Source organism: Heptranchias perlo, chromosome 4 (genome assembly GCF_035084215.1).
Source record: "Heptranchias perlo isolate sHepPer1 chromosome 4, sHepPer1.hap1, whole genome shotgun sequence".
Lineage (NCBI taxonomy): Eukaryota > Metazoa > Chordata > Chondrichthyes > Hexanchiformes > Hexanchidae > Heptranchias > Heptranchias perlo.
The window spans coordinates 70,201,460-70,226,481 of NC_090328.1; the positions used below are offsets into that span (position 1 = coordinate 70,201,460).

Here is a 25,022-nt window from a genome sequence, read left to right on the forward strand (position 1 = left end):
AGAATCTAACCACCTCCCCTTGACATTCAACGGCATTACCACCGCCGAATCCCCCACCATCAACATCCTGGGGGTCACCATTGACCAGAAATTTAACTGGACCAGCCACATCAATACTGTGGCTAAAAGAGCAGGTCAGAGGCTGGGTATTCTGCAGCGAGTGACTCACCTCCTGACTCCCCAAAGCCTTTCCACCATCTACAAGGCACAAGTCAGGAGTGTGATGGAGGCGCAGCTCCAACAACACTCAAGAAGCTCGACACCATCCAGGACAAAGCAGCCCACTTGATTGGCACCCCATCCACCACCCTAAACATTCACTCCCTCCACCACCGGCACACAGTGGCTGCAGTGTTTATTATCCTCAGGATGTACTGCAGCAACTCGCCAAGGCTTCTTCAACAGCACCTCCCAAACCCACGACCTCTACCACCTAGAAGGACAAGGGCAACACCACCACCTGCACGTTCCCCTCCAAGTCACACACCATCCCGACTTGGAAATATATCGCCGTTCCTTCATCGTCGCTGGGTCAAAATCCTGGAACTCCCTTCCTAACAGCAATGTGGGAGAACCTTCACCACACGGACTGCAGCGGTTCAAGAAGGCGGCTCAACACCACCTTCTCAAGGGCAATTAGGGATGGGCAATAAATGCTGGCCTTGCCAGCGACGCCCACATCCCATGAACGAATAAATAAAAGACTCCTGCCATCCACCCTATCAGACCTTCCTTTTTGTTCTTTCCTCTCCTCCCCTACATTCCCTGGCTCTGTACTTGCTTAAAAACCGTTTAATCTTTAACTTTTTCCAGTTCTGACGAAAGGTCATCGACCTGAAACGTTAACTCTGTCCCTTTCTCCACAGATGCTGCCTGACTTGCTGAGTATTTCCAGCATGTTCTGTTTTTATTTCAGATTTCCAGCATCCCAAGTATTTTGCTTTTGATCAAGACTGCTCAACCTTATTTCATGTCGGATCTACAATCGTCAGGAGGCAGAGAGGTGATGCAACTGAACTCCAAATTATAGAATTATTTTTCATAATTCCACACTTTCAATGTGAATGCCATCCTACTATTTGTAACTCATCAAAAACACTCTGGGGTCAGGTGGTACAAATTACCATAAGTCTCTGTTCTATGGAATTGAAGAGGTAAGCAGGATTTTAATTTCACACAGTAGCCAATGGTAAATTTAAATGTATTTGTATAATTTGTGATATTAAAATCACAGTTAAAATAAATTCCAACAGCTAAGAAGAACATAAGAAATAGGAGCAGGAGTAGGCCAATCGGCCCCTCGAGCCTGCTCCGCCATTCAATAAGATCATGGCTGATCTGATCCTAACCTCAGATCTAAATTCATGTCCAATTTCCTGCCCGCTCCCCATAACCCCTAATTCCCTTTACTTCTAGGAAACTGTCTATTTCTGTTTTAAATTTATTTAATGATGTAGCATCCACAGCTTCCTGGGGCAGCAAATTCCACAGACCTACTACCCTCTGAGTGAAGAGGTTTCTCCTCATCTCAGTTTTGAAAGAGCAGCCCCTCATTTTAAGATTATGTCCCCTAGTTCTAGTTTCACCCATCCTTGGGAACATCCTTACCGCATCCACCCGATCAAGCCGCTTCACAATCTTATATGTTTCAATAAGATCGCCTCTCATTCTTCTGAACTCCAAAGAGTAGAGTTCCAATCTACTCAACCTCTCCTCATATGTCCACCCCCTCATCCCCGGGATTGACCAAGTGAACCTTCTTTGTCCTGCCTCGAGAGCAAGTATGTCTTTTCTTAAGTGTGGACACCAAACCTGTATGCAGTATTCCAGGTGCGGTCTCACCAATACCTTATATAACTGCAGCAATACCTCCCTGTTTTTATATTCTATCCCCCTAGCAATAAAAGCCAACATTCCGTTGGCCGCCTTGATCACCTGCTGCACCTGCATACTAACTTTTTGATTTTCTTGCACTAGGACCCCAGATCCCTTTGTACTGCAGTACTTTCCAGTTTCTCGCCATTAAGATAATAACTTGCTCTCTGATTTTTCCTGCCAAAGTGCATAACCTCACATTTTCCAATATTGTATTGCATCTGCCAAATCTCCGCCCACTCACCCAGCCTATATCCCCTTGTAGGTTTTTTATGTCCTCCTCACTCTCTACTTTCCCTCCCATCTTTGTATCGTCTGCAAACTTTGATATGTTACACTCGGTCCCCTCCTCCAAATCGTTAATATAGATTGTAAAGTGTTGGGGACCCAGCACCGACCCCTGCGGAACACGACTGGCTACTGGTTGCCAGTCCGAGAATGAACCATTTATCCCAACTCTCTGCTTCCTGTTAGATAACCAATCCTCCACCTAGGTGAGTGGAGAATGCGGGAGAAGCTCTGACTCTTTGTTGAATCAAATTATATCCTGGGATGAAATAGCATATGCATTCAACTAGTTTGCACCTAGAGAGTCCTCAGTAACTGCTGTTCCTTATTTATCATTGTCCATTCCTAACAGTCAAGCTTGCAGACACCAGAGGCATGATCATGCAGGCAGGCAGGTGAGCTGGGCATGGGAGGGGGGGGGGGGGAGGCGGGGGGGTGAATTTTCGGGTGCGATGTCTGGAAGGAAAATAGGCTGTGACCTTAATGAGGCCAATCAATGCCTCTTGCGGGTTTCGCGCCTTGCAGCCAGCCTGATTTACAGCTTAGTTGCCTGTTGGCAGAGAGGAGCTACGCATCCGAGAAGGCGGAGTTGGGGGGGTGGGGCGGAGAGAGAGAAAGAGAGACAGACCTCTTTGGCCGTTGGGAGAGAGATCGGGGGTGGGGGCGGAGACATCGGAGATCAGAAGTTGGGGGAGAGTGGGGGGTCCAGGCAGCATCAGTTTTAAGGTATGTTTCTTAACTTTTTTTACAATGGAAAATGTTATTTTATTTAATTTATTTAGTGTATTTTTCATTGATCCGGCCCTTCCCACCTGCTTTCACCAGGCGTGAATCAGAAGCGATGGGAAAGCCGCCCAGGTAACATTAAAATCATTTTAAGTGTCCAATACACAAAATATGAAGTACCTTAAGAACCTCAATGAGGTACATTGCCCCTTTAAGTATCGGCCCGCCAGATTTAAATGGGAGCGGGACTTCTTGGTGACTGTTGTGCGCACGCATGCAGATTTGCCTGAGTCTAATGCAAAAATGGGTGGATTCTAGCCAGGACGTCTGTCCGCTCCCAAAAACATCGAATTTGTCTGCCCCCCCCCCACCCCCCACCTGATCTGGGGGGGGCTAAAATTCAGCCCCATGTATTGAGCAAAAATTCATTTTAATGATTCATCCATGTTACATCTAATTCCCTTCAATCTACATTTATTACCACATAAGCTCATTTTTTATATGAATGATCAACTAATTCATGAAGACAGTGGTCTCTTAATATGTTAGGAATAATTTCATATCCCGATATATTTTTGAAAGGAACAAGTTATGATAACTACTGAACACTGATTGATGCTATGTAGATAGCGACAGCAACAATCTTAAAATGACCCGACTAACCTAAATCCTAATGTGGAATTAGATACCTAATAAAAAAAAGACAGCTGTCGAACCACAATGTTATAATTACAGCTTTTTATCAAGTTTAAATGTTAAAAATGGTACCAGGGTTAAATGTAGGAAGAACAAACTCGCATTTATGTAGTGCCTTTCACATCATTGTTGTTTTGTCGGCCAATACAACAACCAATTTGAACACGACAAGGTCCCACAGACCTCAATGAGATAGACAGTTAATCTGTTTTTGGAGATGTTGATTGAGGAATAAACGTTGGCCAGAACACTGGAAGAATTCCCTTGCCCTTCTTTGAATAATGCCATAGGAACCTTTACATCCACCTGAACAGCAGACAGAGCCTCAGTTTAACGTCTCATCTGAAAGATGGCACATCTGCCAATCCAGCACTGAAGTGTGAGCCTAGATTATGTGCGCAATAGGGTTTAAACCCATGACCTTCCAACAAAGAACCGAATGCTACCACTTCCTAAAATATCTCTGCGTACCATTCTTAATATACTGGTTAACTTATTTACATTAAATTCCTGTGCAACTGATGTTAACAAGATCATTAATCCAATTAAGAAACCCTAAATATTCAACCTATTATACAGTTGAATCAAATATTCTGACATTTTGCTAAAAATTACAAACAACTGAGGACAAAATGGTAGATAATTATTAAAAACATAATCAAATACATCAGTGTCCAGTGATATCAACCTGGGTGTACCGCGGTCTAACCAACGGCCTTTAAAGGGACCGCTAGAGCTACTTACATTAAGGTAAGTAAAAAGTTTCTTGCTTTTTACTTACCTTAATGTAGAGCGTGGAGGAACTGGAGTGTTCTTCCTGGCACTACACCAATACTGTGGGCCACTGCCAGGCTGCACTCGCTGCCACCCCCCCATCCCCTCCAGCTCACCTCCCCCTCCCCCTCCCCCCCCAGAACTTACCATTGGGTCTGCTTGGAGCCCTGGCTGGATGGTTTTGAGACGGTCCCGACCGGCAAGCTACATCAGGACACCCAATTTGTGTTCCCAGCTCATCGGTTTTATGGAAATGAGGCCAAAGGCCCAATTTAGAATGAGCCTCAATCTTCCCTCTTGAGCGTGCATTCTAGATGTGCCATCCACTTCGCGCCAATTCCGGCACGAAACCAATTTCTCAGTCATTGAGTGTAGAACTATCGCTCTGCTAAAATCATGGGAATGACTTCAGCCTGGATAAACAGGAGGGTTGGGGACGAGAGGGGGGCAGTAAAAATTGCAAAAATCTAAAACCCATCCCCAACCCACCCATTTCCAGTTTTCACGGGGGGGGGGGGGGGAACGAGAGGTGGGCAACCAACTCGCTCTTTGGACGCGGGTCAAGCATTAGAAGCTTTCAAGGAGGCCGGGCCTCCATTTTCAAAGCTTTTGTGATTTTAGCCTCTGGGGGCCAGGATTCCTGGCCCTTCTGCTTCACGCCACGTGAAAGGAGGCGAGAAGGGCTGAAACTTCAGGTAAGTGCCTTCATAGCACAGTTTGTGGGCCCGGAGGAGCAGGAGTGCTTCCCCCAGGCCCAACAAACCTACCTGCAATGACCCCCCCCACCACCAACGATCGCCGACCCCCGTGTGATCCCCAATCCCAACCCAATGATCGCCGACCTCCCCCCAACAATCACCGACCCCCGCGATGGCCCTGATCCCAAACAATCGATGACCCCCCAATGATCGCCGACCCCGCAATGACTGACCCCCGCTCCCCCCCCAATGACTGACCCCCGCTCCCCCCCCAATGACTGACCCCCGCTCCCCCCCCCAATTACTGACCCCCGCTCCCCCCCAATGACTGACCCCCGCTCCCCCCCCAATGACTGACCCCCGCTCCCCCCCCAATGACTGACCCCCGCTCCCCCCCCAATGACTGACCCCCGCTCCCCCCCCAATGACTGACCCCCGCTCCCCCCCCAATGACTGACCCCCGCTCCCCCCCCAATGACTGACCCCCGCTCCCCCCCCAATGACTGACCCCCGCTCCCCCCCCAATGACTGACCCCCGCTCCCCCCCCAATGACTGACCCCCGCTCCCCCCCCAATGACTGACCCCCGCTCCCCCCCCAATGACTGACCCCCGCTCCCCCCCCAATGACTGACCCTCATTCCTCCCCAATGACTGACCCTCATTCCCCCATGACCCCCATGCCTTCCAATGTCCCCCATGACCCCCCAAATGCCCTCCCCACCATGGCCCCTGTTACACCGCCTCCCCATCCATCCCATCTAACACTGCCTGAACATGTTCTCTTCCTTCCTCTTTTCCCGTGCGACTGAGACCAGTCTGTCAATGAGGCTGGCCTGTCGGGTGGGAAACCAGCATAAAAAAACTGACATCCTTTCGTCAAAATCATAAGGCCGTCAAGGAAACCCGTACTTCCGGGTTTCCCGTCCGCAATTCGAACCCCCACGCCCCCGCCCCCTTCCCGGCTCCGAGCTAAAATTATGCCCCATGAGTTTGAAGTGCTGTCACAGTATCTATTTCCATTCATGGTATCAATGGAAAGAAGATTTTACAATAAACATCTCCCTCGCAATGCCTCTGATCACAGGTTTTAAAACATTAAATACAGGAATTTTTAAGAAAATGAGGCACTCAAGTATAGGTGTCATCCTTCACAACATTTTCACAATAATATGACAATTCTGAATAAACTACCCTTAACAGAAGCATAAATGAAACATCTGTGCTTATTAAAACTAACCTTGTGTATTCTTCATACAGCCAGTTTTCCTTTACTTCCTCAGGGGGTCCCTGAAGGGAATCTTGTGCCATTGCCACAAATCTTTGAGGTGCTTGCTCCTGCACAAAATTCAAGGATCTGTAAAAATACGAAGGGCAGACAAAAAGAAAATAAATTGTAGTTTAAAAACTTTTAAAATTGTGAAGTATTGCCAGTAAATTAACTCATCAAAGGAAAAGGATGGAGGTGAGAGGAAATACTTTCTATACTGGCCCAATAGAAAACCTTAAATGGAAGGGCTAAAAAAACCAATTAAAATAAGGATACCTTTTATCAGGTGGAAACTCTTCATACTATTTCACATAGCTGGGGAAGTATATCACATTGAAGAACCTCTTTATGTTATCTTGATGTGTGGATATGACAAGAACTTGCATTTATATAATGCATTTCACATAGGAAAACAGCATAAGGTGCTACACAGGAGCGTAATAAGACAAAAATACTATTTGGATAATACGAATCTAAATGGGGTAGAGGAGCAGAGGGATCCTGGGGTGCAAATACACAAATCACTAAAAGTAGCGACACAGGTTAACAAGGCCATTAAAAAAAGCAAACCAAGCACTGGGGTTCATTTCTGGAAGGATAGAATTGAAAAGCGGAGAAGTTATGTTTAACTTGTATAGAACTTTGGTTAGACCACATTTGGAGTACTGTGAACAGTTCTGGTCTCCATATTATAAAAAGGATATACAGGCACTGGAGAAGGTGCAAAAAAGATTTACTAGGATGGTACCAGAATTGAGAGGCTATACCTATCAGGAAAGATTGAACAGGCTGGGGCTCTTTTCTCTAGAAAAGAGAAGACTGAGGTGTGACTGGATGGAGGTCTTTAAGATTATGAAAGGGTTTGACAGGGTAGGCGGAGAGATGATGTTTCCACTTGCAGGGGAGACCAGAACTAGGGGCCATAAATATAAGATAGTCACTAATCAATCCAATGGGGAATTCAGGAGAAACTTCTTTAACCAGAGAGTGGATAGAATCATAGAAAGGTTACAGCATGGAAGGAGGCCATTCGGCCCACAAGTCCGCGCCTGCTCTATGCAAGAGCAATCCAGCTAGTCCCACTCCCACGCCCTTTCCCCGTAGCCCTTCAAATTGTTTTCTTTCAAGTACTTATCCAGTTCCCTTTTGAAGGCCATGATTGAATCTGCCTTCACCACCCCCTTGGGCAGTGCATTCTAGATCCTAATCACTCACAGTGTAAAACAAGTTTTTCCTCATGTCACCTTTGGTTCTTTTGCCAATCACCTTAAATTATGTCCTCTGGTCCTTGACCCTTCTGCCAATGGGAACAGTTTCTCGCTATCTGCTGTGTCTGGACCCTTCAAGATTTTGAATACCTTTATAAAATCTCCTCGCAACCGTATCTGTTACAAGGAGAACAACCCCAGTCTATCCACGTAACTAAAGTCCCTCATCCCTGGAATCATTCCAGTAAATCTCTTCTGCACCCTTTCTAAGGCTTTCACATCTTTCCTGAAGTACGGTGCCCAGAACTGGACACAATACTCCAGTTGTGGCCGAACCAGTGTTTTATAAAGGTTCATCATGACTTCCATATTTTTGTACTCTATGCCTCTATTTATAAAGTCCAGGATCCCGTATGCTTTTTTAACCACTTTCTTAACCTGCCCTTCAACAATTTGTGCACATATACCCCCAGATCTCTCTGTTCCTGTACCCCTTTGAGCGTTGTGCCCTCTAGTTTATATTGCCTCGCCCTGTTCTTCCCACCGAAATGTATCACTTTGCATTTTTCCGTGTCAAATTTCATCTGCCACGTGTCCGCCCATGCCACCAGCCTGTCTATATCGTCTTGAAGTCTATCACTATCCTCCTTACTGTTTACTACCCTTCCAAGTTTTGTGTCATCTGCAAATTTTGAAATTGTGCCCTGTACACCTAAGTCCAAGTCATTAATATATATCCAAGAAAAGCTGTGGTCCCAGCACTGACCCCTGGGGAACACTACTGTACACCTCCCTCCGGTCCGAACAACAATCATTCACCACTACTCTCTGTTTCCTGTCCCTTAGCCAATTCTGTATCCATGTGGAACTTGCTACCACAAGGAGTAGTTGAGGCAACTAGCATAGATTCATTTAAGGGGAAGCTAGATAAAAACACGAGGGAGAAAGAAATAGAAGGATATGCTGATAGGGTTAGATGAAGTAGGGAGGGAGGAGGCTCATGTGGAGCATAAACACTGGCATGGACCTGTTGGGCCGAATGGCCTGTTTCTGTGCTATGTAATTCTATATAATTATATGTAAAAATTAACACTGAACCAAAGAAAGCAATATTTGAACGGATGACAAAATGCTTGGTCAAAGAGGTAAGTTTTAAGGAGGGTCTTGAGAGGAAGTGGGAGTACAGGACAGTACTAAAATTGATTAAAAGATACCTGTGCTTTTATCTAAAATTGTTCTAGAATTTCTTATTTAGACTACAATTAGATATAAATGCAAAAGTAATTCTACAATTATTCTACAAATTATTTCCCCTCTCGTAAATGCATATTTTTAAAAATGTGGATAGCACACCATTGAATTCTGACATTGATTATTTTCTTTCCATTACACAATAACAACTGCATTGAGAAAAAAAGCTAAAAATGTAACACTATTTTTATTTGCAAAAAGTGAACTAACACAATTGGTGTTGCTTAACTTCGTGTTGAATATGGTATCTCATGCTATAGAACTGCAAAGCATTATCCTGCCAATTCTATTGCATGCAGGAGGTGAAAGACTGCACGCTTAGCAAGGTTCAAACCTTCTACTTCACAAGATACTTAGTTTTTAATCTTATTTAAACCACCACAAAAGAAATATATATATATTTATATTGGTCAAAACATTCCCGCTTTGTTTCCACAGGAAATGTAGATTTTTCCAAAGAAATACATTTTGGTTCCTCCATTACCAAACAACACCTTGTATAAAAGCAGCTCTCAAATTATCATTTCCTATGTGATGGTATCTTTAACCTACTACAGAAATTAATTCAGATACACAATCTATACAGTAGCAGATGTGTTTAAATAGTTAGCTTTTACTCAACATGTACTGTAGCGCTCAAGCAAACGCTATAATATAGTTTGACATTGCATCCATAACCTTTATACTTACATTCTATTGAAGGCATCAATGGGAGACTATTTATTTAGCTGGAGTCTGCTGAAGAATACCAGCCACTTAACAGGAACTATACCCGCTAGTTTTATGCAACTTACTGATCAAACTGTTACTGCTGCAATCTAACTTTTGCAATTAGTTTCCTGTTTTCAGTTACTACCTCTTCACCACTTCGTGATATTTCTCTATGGCCTTTCAAATCGCCTTCGATAAGGTACCGCATAATAGACTCATGACTAAGAATAGATAGCAAGCAGAATGGATAGCAAGCTGGCTACAAAACAGAACAGAGAGTAGGGGTTAAAGGTAGTTACCCAGATTGGCAAAAGGTGGGAAGTGGCGTTCCACAAGTTTCACTGCTGGGACCAGTGGTGTTCAACATTTACATAAACGATTTGGGCTCGGAAATCGAAAGTACAATTTCAAAATTTGCGAACGACACCAAATTGGGGGGTACATTTAATACTGAGGAGGACTGCGATAAAATACAGGAGGACATTAACAACCTTGCAAAGTGGGTTTGTAATTGGCAAATGAATTTCAATATAGATAAGTGTGAGGTGGTACATTTTGGTAGGAAGAATAAGGAGGCCGCATACTCCTTGAAAAATAAGAGTCTAAATGGGGTTCAAGAGCAGAGGGATCTGGGGTACAGAGACACAGGTCAATAAGGCCATAAAAAAAAGCAAACCAAGAACTGGGGTTCATTTCTAGAGGGATAGAATTAAAAAGCAAAAAAGTTGTGTTGAACTTGTATAGAATCTTGGTTAGACCGTGCTTGGAGTCTGTGCAAAGTTCTAAACACCATATTATAAAAAGGATATAGAGGCACTGGAGAAGGTACAAAAAAGATTTACTAGGATGGTACCAGAACTGAGAGGTTATACCTATCAGGAAAGATTGAACAGGCTGGAACTCTTTTCTCTAGAAAAGAGAAGACTGAGAGGTGGTGTGATAGAGGTCTTTAAGATTATGAAAGGATTTGATAGGGTAGGCGTAAAGAAGATGTTTCCACTTGCAGGGGAGGCCAGAACCAGAGGCCCTAAATTAAGATGGTCACTAATAAATCCAATAGGGAATTCACCCAAAGAGTGGTTAAAACGTGGAACTCACTACCACAAGGAGTAGTTGAGGCGACTAGCATAGATAAACACACTAGGCAGAAAGGAATAAAAGGATATGCTGATAGGGTTAGATGAAATTGGGAGGGAGGAGGCTTGTGTGGAGCATAAACACCGGCATGGTCCTGTTGGATCGAATGGCCTGTTTCTGTGCTGTACATTCTATATAATTCAATGAAACGTAGTCATGTACAATTTTTTCACTATTTTATTGGTTACCTAAGCTCTTATGATACTATAGATGGAATGCACAATCTTAGCCTTTTAATCTCAGTCTCTGATTAAGAAGGACAGGACACTAAACAATTCATTTAGTGTGTATTCATTGTTCTGGCATTAGTCCTCCCCTACCATAATGTATTTATTTATTTTAAAGGAGAAGGCAAGTGTACAAGGAAGTATTTCCAACATAAAATATACTCTCATGCAGTTAGGGGAAAAATGTGCCTTTCATTTTCTGGGCACATATCTTTCACAATGTCTGTACTGACCAGCAATGCGAAAGTTGCATTGCTGCCTTGTACAAGGTGGCTGAATGTTCAATCCACAGACTGACAGGAAAAAAATGGCAGTAAGCCTTATCCAGTGCTACCAGCAGCAGCAGCCATTTTTATTTGCTGTCAATTGCATTGTTACTTCTGGAGAAACCTTCCTGAAAAAATAGCTATTTAGTCTCTAATAACATTACCAATGTTTGTTGATTTTCAACAAATACTGTATATCCTGTGAATGGCACCTACATCAGAATGTACAGACTGAGGCACTTCTACCTCCAGTTGATCTAGGAATATTGCTTATGAAACTGAGATTTACCAGTCCAGCCTCCCTACGTTGATCACGCATTCTTTTCTTCCTTCACAGTAACCCATTGTTCCCTATTTAGAATGGGGTATGGGGAAGGAATAGCAGCCTCACAGCAGAAGGCACAAAGGTAGATGGTAAAGCAGTTACGAGCAGTGTAAAAAGAATTTTAAAAAAAAAATCAATAAGCAGCTGATAAATAGGTTTTCTGCGAATCCTTGTAAAGTATCTACTGGGCTCTTGAAATCCACTTCTGCCTTATTGGTAGTGAGCATAAGTGACTTTGTAAAGATGACAGAGGACAGAGGGGAGAACCTTCACCACACGGACTGCAGCGGTTCAAGAAGGCGGCTCACCACCATCTTCTCAAGGGCAATTAGGGATGGGCAATAAATGCCGGCTTCGCCAGCGATGCCCACATCCCATGAACGAATTTTTAAAAAAATCACCATGTTGTTATTGCCTCACTTAAATATGCCCAGCTATTTTAGGGCAGATGCTTCCACCATCCATTGAAAATTATGGTAGAAAATTGGGCAAGTTCCAAAATGGGCAGGAATCAAGCATAATGGAGCCCAGCCCTTGCCAAAAATCTAGCTGTATTCATTTAAAAATGTGGTTTAATGGTCTCTGATAAACATTGAACAAAGTTCCGTTTCCAAATGGCCAATTCAGTCTATTTCATAGTCTTTAAAATCATCTGCACCAATTTACCCGAGGAAGAGAAACCATGCCTCCCAGATTTAAGACAATCTGTTGTGCTATTTCATCTCTTAGATGTGAAAACCAATATTTCTGTTCACTGCTAGATGTGGAGATGCCCAAACAAGAATGATCTCATTGAATGGCGGAGCAGGCTCGAGGGGCCGAATGGCCTACTCCTGCTCCTATCTCTTATGGTCTTGTGGTCTTATTCCTTCATGCACCCACAATTAACAAAATAAAAAGTTAAAAGTACAATAATGCATGTCTTCAATGTCTTCTTCGACAACACCTCCCAAACCCGCGACCTTTACCACCTAGAAAGTCAAGGGCAGCAGGCACATGGGAACAACACCATCTGCACGTTCCCCTCCAAGTCACACACCATCTCGACTTGGAAATATATCGCCGTTCCTTCATCGTCGCTGGGTCAAAATCCTGGAACTCCCTTCCTAACAGCACTGAGGGAGAACCTTCACCACACGGACTGGAGCGGTTCAAAAAGGGGCCTCACCACCACCTTCTCAAGGGCAATTTGGGATAGGCAATAAATGCTGGCCTCGCCAGCGACGCCCACATGCCATGAACGAATAATAAAAAAATATAAGCACTTTGGAAATCTGTATCAATAATGCAGAAATGGATCAAGCCAGTTCTTTTGCATCAAAGGGTCAATGCCACTTGTTATAGCATCAAGAAAATAAACCGCTTTCAAGTGCATCAACCAAAAATTCAAACTTTTGTACAGTTACCTATAATCTCCAGCCAGTGTAGTAGAACTAAATAGATGCATGCAATCTAGGAATAGTTAATGTAGTTGCCAATTGCACATATAAAACAACATTCAGTTAATAAAATACTTGAGTAGATTTTTGTCTTCTGGGTGAAGCGCAGAAAGGAAAGCCTGGCAGGGAGGATCGCACGCCTGATTGTGCTTCATTGAAATTAATGGAAGGAAAATCAGCAAGTTCTGTTTGGAGCATGCGAACCTCCCCATTAGATTTTTCTTTCGGTGCTCTGCCCAGGTGATGCTTAATGTCTGATGCTTAATAGACGATAAAGATGAAAATCTACCCCATCATTTTAGGTCTTCACGAGACGATACCCAGAAAAAATAATTTCTTCTCAAAATTCCATGTAGTTGTTTCACTTCATTATGTGCTGTTCAAGTTTTATGCATGAAGCTAACTATTGGACATTTATCTTTATTGCAGGGATTGCTCAAGAATTATAAACTACATATTAAATTCACATGAACAAACTTAGGTTTTTGAGTACAGTATTAATGATCACTTCTGTTTTAATGCAAGCAAACACAGGATGTAGGGGTAGATTTTATGATCTCGGTGGGAGCAAACCAATGTTGGGGTGGTGGGGGGGGTGGGGGATGTCTAATATCGAGCTAATTAGCAGCTAAGTTTTTGTCAGCCTTTCTGGAGTTCAGAATTTTTGCCAGTCTTTCTAAGGGGCTCAGAACTTTTGCCAGGTTTTTCAAAGATGTGAGAAAAATAATTGGCGGGCAATTGCAAATGTGAAGGCAGGAATCTGTGGACAAACAATGGAGTGGTGCAGCACTGAAACGCCTGTTTGATGGCTGGAAGAAGAGATGCTGCTGTATGAATGAGTGTGAGGAAGGTTGCCTTATTTGGCAGTCCAGGGTACCATCCCTTGAGGACAGCAGTGTGGCATGCCTCAGCCAACTTCGAGAGATCATCTGCACATGCCTACTCCGGATGGATAGGCTGAATGCACAGTGCAATCCCATCATAAACGATGGGAAATCATTTTCATGGATCTTCTACTGTTTTAAATATTAAAATAAAACTCCGACACAGAATGTGCAAGAGCAATCTAAGCAGGCATTTAGCCCAATTAGGAAACCGCACAAGGACGGCAGGAAGGAGTGGGGAAGGGAAGCGTGGATTATTGCGGACCCTGGGGCAAGATCACCAGATGTCCCCGCACACCTAAATCCTTCTGATGAAAAATATTCTGCATAGAATACAATTTCTACATTTTAATCTTTTAACTGCTGGGTCTACTCACTCTCAATCACCAAGCTCTAGTTGTCAAAGTACTGCTCCCAAATTTGTTAACTACTTTTTCATTTTCTGAAGTTCTTTTTGAATTGCATCCATTTCTTTCACAAAATACTTTATAATTGTCTTTTTATTTAATATGAAAGTTTAAAATTATATAATTCAGAAGTGCTAATATAAATTTAGGCTATATATTATATATATGGTGTTGATATAAAGGTTAAAACTAAATGGATATGGCATATCTTACCTTACTTCAGTTGAATCTCTCTTTTCTGTTAAAATAATCTCTTCCCTTCTTGATTCTTTTTCCATCACAGCACAAAATTCAGTAGCAGATGGTTCTGAATAAACCTGTTCTACCACCTTTTCATCTTCTCTTAAATCGTCAGGTGAAAAGTTGGCCTCTCTCACAGGGAAATGCGATACAGTGCTCTCCGTTTCAGTGTGGCTTAGATCCTCTACAGATACAGTCTTATTTGAATTTTTCATTTCTAAAGACATATGACATATAACATCATGCTTCGTCTTAGATTCTTCAGTTTTATCTGCACTGATCTCATCAACTAAAGGACTCACTGCCTTTAGCTCTTTAACTGAATTCTCCGAAACAGATTCACTAATTTCTGTCCTACTAGAACTTTCCTCGGGTGAGATGTCCAAGGGTTCATTTACATCCACCACTGTTCTGCTTTGTTGATCTCCAGTGATTTTTTCTTTTAAATATTCTTCCCCTTCATCTTGGCCATTATTTCCCACAAACTGGTCATCTGTGGTGTTGTATGCAGAAAGAGAATCATTGGAAAATCTCTCCAAGTCACTAGTTTCATTTCCACTGAGCCCTGGTTGAACTGTATCTGAAGGAAATGTTGAAAGTATATCTTCTTGAAAACCTGTTTTTTGAATTGTTGCATTCACATCTTCTATCACCAAACTTCCATTTTCCTGCCTATCTGCGGCTTCTTCACAAAGTCTTTCTCTTCCAGATACAATGATATAGTCCATTTCTCCTGTGCTACGATCCTTATCTGAAGTTAGTCTGATGTCCTCATTGCTTTCAAGTTCATTTGGGTTCACTTTGGTCGGACTTGTACCGACATATTCAACTTCTGATGAATTGTTGCCAATCTCAATGCAGGAAGCTGGAGAACTGAGTGAAGAAACCAAGAAGCTGTACTGATTATCAAACCTTTGGTCCAAAAGGGGCTCACTTCCTTTGTTACAGAACTCTGTCAACTGGTCTGCAATTTCTACTCCTAATTCACTTACTACTGTCTCTTTATGTCCATCTGCTGCAGCAATACTCTCTGAAACAGAAACATGAGAAAATCCTTCAGCATCAATTATACTACCATCCTGAGGACTAAGGTCTTCCCAAAAGTCTGATTTCTGGATACTAGATGATAAGCTTGAGGATGTCACATTGCTGTTACTGCTGCTATCTGTATTTTCAAATGAAACCCATGCACTTTCCACAACATTATGTATTACATGTTCAGTTTCTGTATTTCTTTGGTTTGATATATCAGTGTTAGAGAGTGCTACAATACCATCTGCTGGTGGAAATATGTTATTATCTTCAGTATCCTTGGTTGAAGTTTTCAGTGAATCTGTCTGCCGTACAGATTCACAAGCACCATTTGATGGAACAAGTCCTACATTTTCATGGACAAATGCTGCCTTGTCTTTAAACATATCTGATTTCGTTTCTCTTTTACAACCTTGGACTTCAGGACGAGTTGGTAGGGGCCCCTCACCACTAATTATGGGTGTTTCCTTTGTTGTGACAAACTCATCCTTTGTGGTTTTGGGAGCACTGATGCTTGCAGATGAAACTGTATCATACAAGCGAGTGTCCTCTGTTACTGCCAGAGAAAAATCTTTCAGTGATTCCATATGTAAAAGATTTTCTTCTGATACAGAGAAATATTCCATCACTTTTGAATTGGGTAAAGCGACCACCTGATTATCTGGGTTGTAGTCAGAAGTAGCACAAGTAAAATATTCATCTGTAGATGCAGATTTTGATAAAAGGGTTTCACTTTCTTTTTTCCCGTCATCTGTACTATGAGAATTATTGTCTAGGTATAAATTTGAAGGTTTCTCTTTTGAAATAATGCCCTCTTGCTCTTTCCCTAGAAAGAATGAAGTTAAGCTTCTGTCCTCCAGAATTACAGACTCCTTTTCATCTTTTTCCATGGTGTACAAAACATTGTTTTCAGATCCTGAACTTTGAAACTGGTTACTTTCTATCCATGAAATATCTTTTGCACAAGTTAACACACTCTCCACAGGAACAGAAACCTCTCCCACTGGGTTCCAGACATCAAGATGTTCTAAATTGGCATGGTTAACTACCTGGTCTCTTTGCCCTGTAAATTTATGATCTTCTAAATCATAATAACTTGTTCCCTCTTTATACTTATCCTGTGAATCTGGACCTTTTGTGATTGGATCAGTAGCTCCTTCTTCTAATTGAATCCAAGCATCAGGACTTCCAGAGATTTGTTGTTCATCTTCCTGTATAGATTCAAACTTAGTAGCATTATTTAATGCAGACAAATCTTTATCTTTATCAAATGTTTGTTCTGTTGTAATAACATCCTGTCTTGATTCAGTGCAAACATCAGGATGTTTTGATTCCTTTAGGTCTAATTGTACTAAAGGAAACCCAGTATCCACAGCAACTATGGGTGAATGGCTTGCCTGCTGTACTAATTCATTATGCACACTTTGATGTGGATAAACAAAAGCTTGTTCACCTAATTCGCATGATGCAACACTGTCTAAGACTGATAGGCGAGGCTGTTGTCCAGATACGTCCATTATATCAGGCTGTTTAGTCATAGGTTCATCAGTTTTTTCTTTTGAGTCAATCCACAAATCTGGACTTCCAGAATCTTGTTTTTCTGTCTCAATAGATTCACTCCACCTATCAGGGCTGTTTGAGGCCGAATGGCTGGAATCTAGTTCATAGTCATTCAAAATATCAGGATTTATAGCAGTTGAAACAAAAAACAACTGATCGGATTTAACCCACAGATCAGGATTTGCTGAAGAAGTCTGGTATGTGTCTTGGCAATAGTCATTCACGATATCAGGAATGTTTCCTTTTGGTTCAATTAACTCCTGTTCAGATCCACTGCAAACATCACTATCAGTAGAAATTAACTCAGGGAATTCATGCCCAGGGTCAACCCAAGGGTCAGGAATTTCAGCGAAAGATTGGTTATTCTCACCTTCTATAGGTTTGTTAGGATCTAGCGCATTTGGCTGCTCTTGTTCAAATTTATTGGAAATATGAAGATCAGTAGTTGGCTGGATAAACTCATATTCAGAATCATTATATAGATCAGGATTCTTCACGGCTTGCAATTTTCCTTCTTCCAAAGGTTGACTGCAGATATCAATGGCTGCCAGGTGGTCTTGTAGAGTTTCAGAGGCTGACAACTGGCTGTGTTGTTCAGCTTCACAATGTTTATCAAGGTTGAATACTGGTTGTTTCATTTTCTGTGTAGATTCTTTACATTTTTCTTTTAGATCAGAATAGGAAAATTCCTCTTCACATTTGCTCTGTGAATCTGAATGTTTTGCATTCAGTTCAGTAACTCCTTGTTGTAACTGATTCCAAGTATGAGGACTTGCAGAGGTATGCTGGTTATCTGTTTTTACTGATTCAAACTCAATAGAACTGGAGAATTCATCACTTCCATAGTCTGGCAATCTGTCTCCCATTTCATATTCATGGTACAAATTAGGATGGTCTGCATTTGGTTGACTGATTTCCTGCTCTTGATTGAACCAGAGTTCTTGGCTTGTAAATGTTGACTCACTATTGACCTGTTCCGAAACATTCCATGGATGATGTATCCCTGTAGAAAGCTGGCTGCTCTCTTGTACATATTTATTCCCCATATATGGATTTTCTGTTGCAGAATATCTAGTTTCCTGGTCTGAACTTTTCAGGCTATTTAGATATTCTGCACTTTGCTGACTGACCCTTTCAATACATTCACCACTTTCCTCTAGACTTTCAGAAGATGAGTGGCTGTTCTGTTCAAATTCATTCCACATATCTGAAGTATTTGGATATGTTGGTTTGTATTCCTGTGTGTTCGATGTCTCTACAGTTTCAAGTACTGCCTGAGTGTGACTAATTTCAGCTTGATGTACTTCCTGCATGTGTTCAATCCCTGCAACGATAGTTTCAAGCACTGGTTCAGTTAAGTGCTGTTCTGATTCACTCCTTACTTTTGTACCTGGCTGATTAATGCTGTCTATTTGTCTGCTCCATAGGTTTGGATTTGCCAATGGTGGCTGTTTGGTATCATTTTGAGAAACATTCCATGCTTCAAAGTTTTTTGCCAGTGGTTGACTGTATGTCTGTAAATGTTCATACCATAAATCTGTATTTTCAAAGGCTAACTGACTTTTCTCCTTTTCAGGACTAAACTCTATATCATATTTATGTGTAGTTGTTTGGTAGTCTTCTGCAATCTGTATTTTTTCACCATCAGAAGCTGAGTTGTTGGTTTCCTGCTCAAATGTAGTCCATGCACCTAAAATGTCATCAGTTCGCTGGATAATTTCATTTGTAGGTTCGGTCCCTATATCTAAATTTACAGTAACTGGCAAATTAACTTCCTGTTTAGGAACACTTAATATTTTAGGAATTTGTGATGAAAGATGATCAGTAACCTGTGGCTCTGTGCTGACATCTGGATTTTCAGGGTCTGAATGTTGGATATTCTGCTCAGAATCCTTTGATATCTCTGAGAGTTTTGCAGCAGGCCTGATGACTTCTTGTACAGGTTCACCCCAAATAAATGTATTTTCTACAGTTGATATACATTGTTTCTGTTCTGAAGCATTACATATATCCTGACTATCTTCACCTTGTTGTTTGTCCTCTTGTCTTGGTAAATTTGTCATAATTAGGGTTTCAGGTGCTAATAATGTTTCATTTCCAAATTTGTAATGTAGATCAATATTATTGAAACCAGACACATTAGCTTCTTTCCCAGATTTGTTCCAGTTATTAGGACTGTTTGAGATCAATTGAGTCTTGTCCAATTCATCACACATGTCTGGTTTAGCAGAGGGTGATTCAAAAATTACTTGTTCAGGTGTACTCCATACATCATCAACATTTCTCGCAACTGATTGTTTAGACTGGATATCAATTTGATTCCAAATGTCACAATGTGCAAAATCAGATTGACTGAATTCCTGATCAAAATTTGTCCAAAAATCAGAAGTTTGCACAAGTACATTTAGTTCTTTTTGGTTTCCATTCCAGACATCATTTGGGCGTGACACAGCCTGTTTATGACAAACTTCAAATTCATTCTGTTGTCCAAGATACTTAGAGTCTGACTGATCTGTGTCAATGATAACAATCTCATTCATTTTTTCTATTACATCTTCTGCAAAAATATGAGGACCCTCATCCAGAGGTGAACCTTCTACAAGACTGTTCACAGGTGTTGGAGGCACATTCTTATCTACAATGTCCACTCCAATCACATCATTAGAAAGATTTTGAGAAGTTAAAGAAATATCAGCCGCATGGGATCCAGCAAAGTGTTGCATCATTTGATCTTTTCCTCGTTCATCTTTAGCATTTTCTTGTTTGTAAACATTACCATCCCCTACCTTTACCAAGTCAGTTATTTCACTAGTTTCCTCTGATTTGGCTGTAGAAAACTTAGGCGAATTACTATCTAACGGAACTACTTTCACAACATTATTTTTTGGAGGGGAGGATTCTCGCTTTGGCAAACTGGTAATCATCAAAAACTCATTATCTCCTGAAGATTCAGCTTTAGGGTTACTGCAACATGATGGATCAAGGACAGACAAATCAAAATTGTTATTTGCAATTGATGGTACTTTTTCCTCTACTGATCCACCTTCAGGCAGCGAGCTGAACAGATCATATCCGTGTACAATGTTTGAGGGTGGTACAACTGCTTCTCGGATTGGGCTTTCATCACTCAGAAAAACTGAACTTTCTTTGGATGAACGATTGCTTCGGATTGTAGCTAGTCCACTGTCTGGACTCATTAGGTCTAAATTGCCATCACCATGGGCCTGTAAGGAAGAGTTCAGATTTTGAGAATTTTCCAATAAATTATCACCAATATATTCAGTGTTCTGAGAATCTACATCAGGACCAGATAAGTCTAGAACACCAGATGATCCTTCTGAAACCGGAGCACTGCCGTTGACAGCTTCAGTGGAAGAAGTTCTCCTGTTCATCACCATTCCTTGATGTCGCCTGTGGATACAGTCTTTTATCAGTGGAAGAATCTGCTTGCATGAAACTGAAGAGCTCCCTTGTTGATATGCTCGGATTTCCTGGAACTCATACTCTATGGGCTCCAGTTGGAGACATGGATTCTGACACTCTTCTAATGTATTGCATATCTGTCAAACAATGAGAATATTAGTGAGTACTTTTATTTCAGCGAACTTTGCTAATATAAAATCTACAACTAAAAAAAAAGTATTTGTTAAGCAATCACTGTTACAATAAAAAAGTTACTACAATAAATCAAATTCCTGTTTTCTGGAACTTAAAATAATTTTTTGCTATTGTTTAATTCACCTGTTGTGTCATTTCGATCACAAGTCAAAAAAAGTTAAGTAAAACCATAAAAATAGCATAGCTATTCAATTTTTAACTTCTCTTTTGTTGCATATCCAAAGAATTTTATCAATATTTTCATAATTAATCATTTGAGAGGGAAAAATAAGCTCCTGTAAAATAAAAGTTATAACATTAGGTCATACATAAATGAAATTAGAGATTTGACTGATGAAGACAATCACCATTAATACATGGCAATCATTTGCTTCCCTGAAACGATATTTACCATTCATTGTAACAGTGAATATTCTGACGTTTTGTGCTGGAATAGTGGACCTAAAAGCAGATTTTTGGTCTTCTTTATCAACACAAAACACAAATATTCACCATTGCCATATGGACTGGTAAAAGTATAAATATTGCTCCAAGCTTTCCACCTCCACCACACCTCATCAACTTTTCAGCACATCGGGAGAAGGCGAGGGTGGAAAGCTGCCGCCTTGGTGCACCTCCCCTCTCTTTTCCAGGAGCCAGTTCCGTGCAGCACACTATGTGGCCAACAGTTTGATAATGACTGCAAATGAGGGAAACATGGCCTTTGATGTATTTCCTACCATTTTTATTGTTTAAACGCAGTTTATTGAGGCATCCAGTGTTTAATGGCAGAGGGGCCATAAAATCTGAGAGAAGCTGGGACCTGTGCAAGTTCTGCTTAGGGATCAGAGCCTTGCACAGGCCCAAGGAGAGATAGTCTCAATCTATTTCCTAGTACTACAATACACATTTTGCTACAGAACAAAACCGCCTATACTTTAGTGCAAACTGGGATTTCACTCAGGGAGCCCATAAGTATGACTGGTGTGGCAACACAGGAAAATTCAGACTCGTACAATAGGAGATAGCCCAAAGGTGAATGCATTTGTATGCTGGCTCCTTGCATTTACACTGCTAAATCTGGTTCAATTATCCTGGCAGCAGAATCATAAAGGGTTTACGATACTGCCGTCAGAATAAGGAAGCTGCTTTTTGCAGCGTAAACAGAGAGCTGGTCCATGGATCCTTATCTCCTGCAATCTAAACTAAACAAGCACCAATGTAAAAGCACCTTAAGACCTATGGTACATTGTTGGGGCATAGTGAAAGGAGCTTTACTCTGTATCTGGCAGTACTGTATAATATCCTAGAGTTATTGAAGCTAGTATTGGATGCCAAAGTGAAAAATGACTCCATATCCCTACATTCTTAAAATAAGCAGCCCAAAATAATCATCTCCTCCATAAAAAAAAGTACAATAGCTTTAGTTTTAAAATAGACATCTAAAATATAAAATCCAATAAGCAAATATACTGAAATGAAGACGTGAATTTTAAATGACTTACTCTATTGCATAGCTCATCATTGTCAGTATAGATGGCAACTTGCCGAGTTGCTTCACCCCTTTCACTTAGGAAGATGGTCATAAAGACAAGAATATCATATCCGTGCCTTCCAGTAAATATTTTCAAATCATCAATGAGGTTTGGACGAGATAGAAAGTCCTGCAACACAGATAAACAAACACTGACTAGGGCCATCAAATAGTTCACAGAGTACTGTGAGGAAAGAACCCAATTAACTAGCAATCAAATACTGGGGAGAATTAATTACAGGTTTCAATACTGATACAACCTCAGAGAATAACCCTCTTAGGACACTATTACAGAGAATATTTTACTTCTCATAGATTTGATTTTGTGCTGACTTGACTGTACTGTGTAAAAGACAAAAAATTGATGAGGCCTTCAAAGACAGCACATAATGAGAAAGGCACATATGAAAAGGATTTCAACAGCATGTTACACTGCGCTTTAAGCTTTATGTCAAAAATGCCTTTGGCAATTACACCAGAATCCAAAACACAGCAATGTCCAGAAAACGAGTTTACATTTCATTTGCTTCAACCAGTTCAGACGTTCCAGGCACATTATTAGGGAGGCCCCCATTTTTAATATTTCTTGGTCTTAATGAGCCTTGTGCACAATTTGTACTGTTAAACCACATTATGTTACTCTGAGCACTTTAGGAGAGCAGCAGGCTTCAGGCCTCTGTGCCAATAAAAAGCAATGTCCAGCATTGTATCATCAGCCCCATTATGTCATGTGATGTGGACAATCACTGAGCCCCAACAGCCCATTATGAATAGGAAACATCAGCACCATTATAATGTTGCTATACCTTGAACTCAATCTTTATAGTTTTCTGCAGTGAGCTTTTATATAACCATTAATATAGGTTCAATTGGAGACTTTTTTAATGTAAAATAAAATACAAGTATTCAAATTTTATATAAGTTATATGCATGCACTGTTTTGCCTCTATCCTCAGTTTATCCCTTTTTTGCCTGTCTATATTGTGTTAAGTAATATCTACATCAAATGTAAACAAAAATGAATGAAAAATAAACACCAAGAATAACAAGAAGAATTATGAGAAACATACATTGAATATGCCAATGGATATGAATATGCAAATTGAAAAGCATGGCTCGGTGCAGGATAGGATATGGGTAACAATGTTTTGGATAAGCTGGAGTATATGGAGGATGAAGCATGAGAGGCTGGCCAGGAGAGCATTGGAATAGTTGAGTATGGAGGAAAGGGGATGGGCATTAGCCTTGTAACTCCCCTGCTCTTCTTCGAATAGTGCCATGAGATCTTTTACATCTACCTGAGAGAGCAGATGGTGCCTTGGTAAAATGTCTCATCCGAAAGATGGTACCTCCTACAGTGCAGCACTCCCTCAGTCCTGCACTGAAGTGTCAGCCTAAGTGATCAAGTCTCTGGAGTGGGACTTGAACCCATAACCTACTGACTCTGAGGTGACAGTTCTACCACTGAGCCAAGGCCAATAAAGGCATGGATGATCGGTTCAGCAGCAGATGGGCTAAGATAGGAGCATAAGTGGGAGACGTTACTGTAGAAGTAGGAGGTCTTTGTGATAGAGAAGTATCATAATCAGAAGCTCAGCTTGGGGTCGAACTAATACCAAAGTTGTGAACAGTCTAGTTCAGTCAGAATTAGTTGTTTTCTCAAGTCCTTACTTTTCCATTGGAAATTTAGCTGTGTACTATTCTCAATTCAAATGGCACAGTGCCTACCTGTTTAATTATGATTTGTCACAAGCCTATAAACTCAAAATTTGAGAGTGTGAAATATAGATAGTGTCTTTCCTCATCCTAACTTGAGTTCTAGGTGCCCATTTTCACTTTCGGCAGGGGCATATAACTAACAGTATAGGATCATCCATCCGCCTGTTATATATCTCGCCTGATTTTCCATTCTATCTTGTTCCCGCTGCTAATGTCCCTCCCCTTTACGATATTGTTAGACGCCCTTCACATTCAGCTGCCCCGCTTGATTTCCCACCTCCAGATTAGTGAGGTGTCTAAGGGGGAGCACGTTTCACACTGGCCGCTCACCCAGGATCAAAACTGATCGGTTCCCACACTGAGTTCTCCAGGTAGATGCTACATACACCATGCCCACTGCCCATTCAAAATGAAAAACCCTCTGAAAGCCTGATGAAAACTATTATCAAGTGCTTATTTATTACTTGAGAGAGATGGGCTGCTAAGAAAGTTTATGTTCATTACAGTAGCTGTGCTTTATTTTATACTGAGGACACTATTTATGGATTTGTTTTTCCAAATAATTTGGAAACAGCTGTTAAAGCTTCAGAAGAAAACTATCACCAAGTTTTTTGTATTTACTTCAGAGGGACATACAGGCTTGGAGATAGACAGACAAACAGAAGGAGGTGATTAAAGCATTTGTGCGTTATTTTGTTTGTACTGAGAATTCAAATCATTGTTTACAGGGATCAATAAACTGGGGCCTCAGCTTTTCACTATATTTATAAATGACCTAGATGAAAGAATAGAGAGCCGTATATCCAAGTTTGCTGATGACACTAAGTTAGGTGGCACAGTACATAGTGTAGATGGGAGCAGAAAGTTGCAAAGGGACATTGATAGATTTAAGTGAGTGGGCAAAACTGTGGCAGATGGAGTTCAATGCGGGCAAGCGCGAGGTCATCCACCTTGGACCTAAGAAAAATAGATCAGAGTATTTTCTAAATGGTGAGAAACTAGGAACTGTAAAGGAACAGAGAGATTTAGGGGTCCAGGAACAGAAATCACTTAAAACTAGTGGACAGTTACAAAAAATAATTAAAAAGGCAAATGGAATGTTAGTCTTCATCTCAAGGAGGCTGGAATACAAAGCGGTGGAAGTTATGCTACAGTGTATA

The 25,022-nt window shown here is 41.2% G+C and overlaps 1 protein-coding gene across 5 annotated transcripts in view; it reads right to left on the bottom strand.

Moving 5' to 3' along the window:
* The window catches only part of LOC137321007 (protein prune homolog 2-like), a 132,951-nt gene extending 116,349 nt beyond the window's left edge, over positions 1 to 16,602 (bottom strand). For all 5 annotated transcript variants that reach the window (XM_067983103.1, XM_067983100.1, XM_067983102.1 and 2 more), the window contains exons 1-2: positions 14,394 to 16,602; positions 6,296 to 6,412 (exon numbers count right to left, since the gene is read on the bottom strand). In XM_067983103.1, coding sequence (XP_067839204.1) covers positions 6,296 to 6,412; positions 14,394 to 16,342 — 2,066 coding nt within the window. In that variant the 5' untranslated portion in view covers positions 16,343 to 16,602. The remainder of the gene's footprint in view (positions 1 to 6,295; positions 6,413 to 14,393) is intronic.
* Positions 16,603 to 25,022: the final 8,420 nt, after the last annotated feature.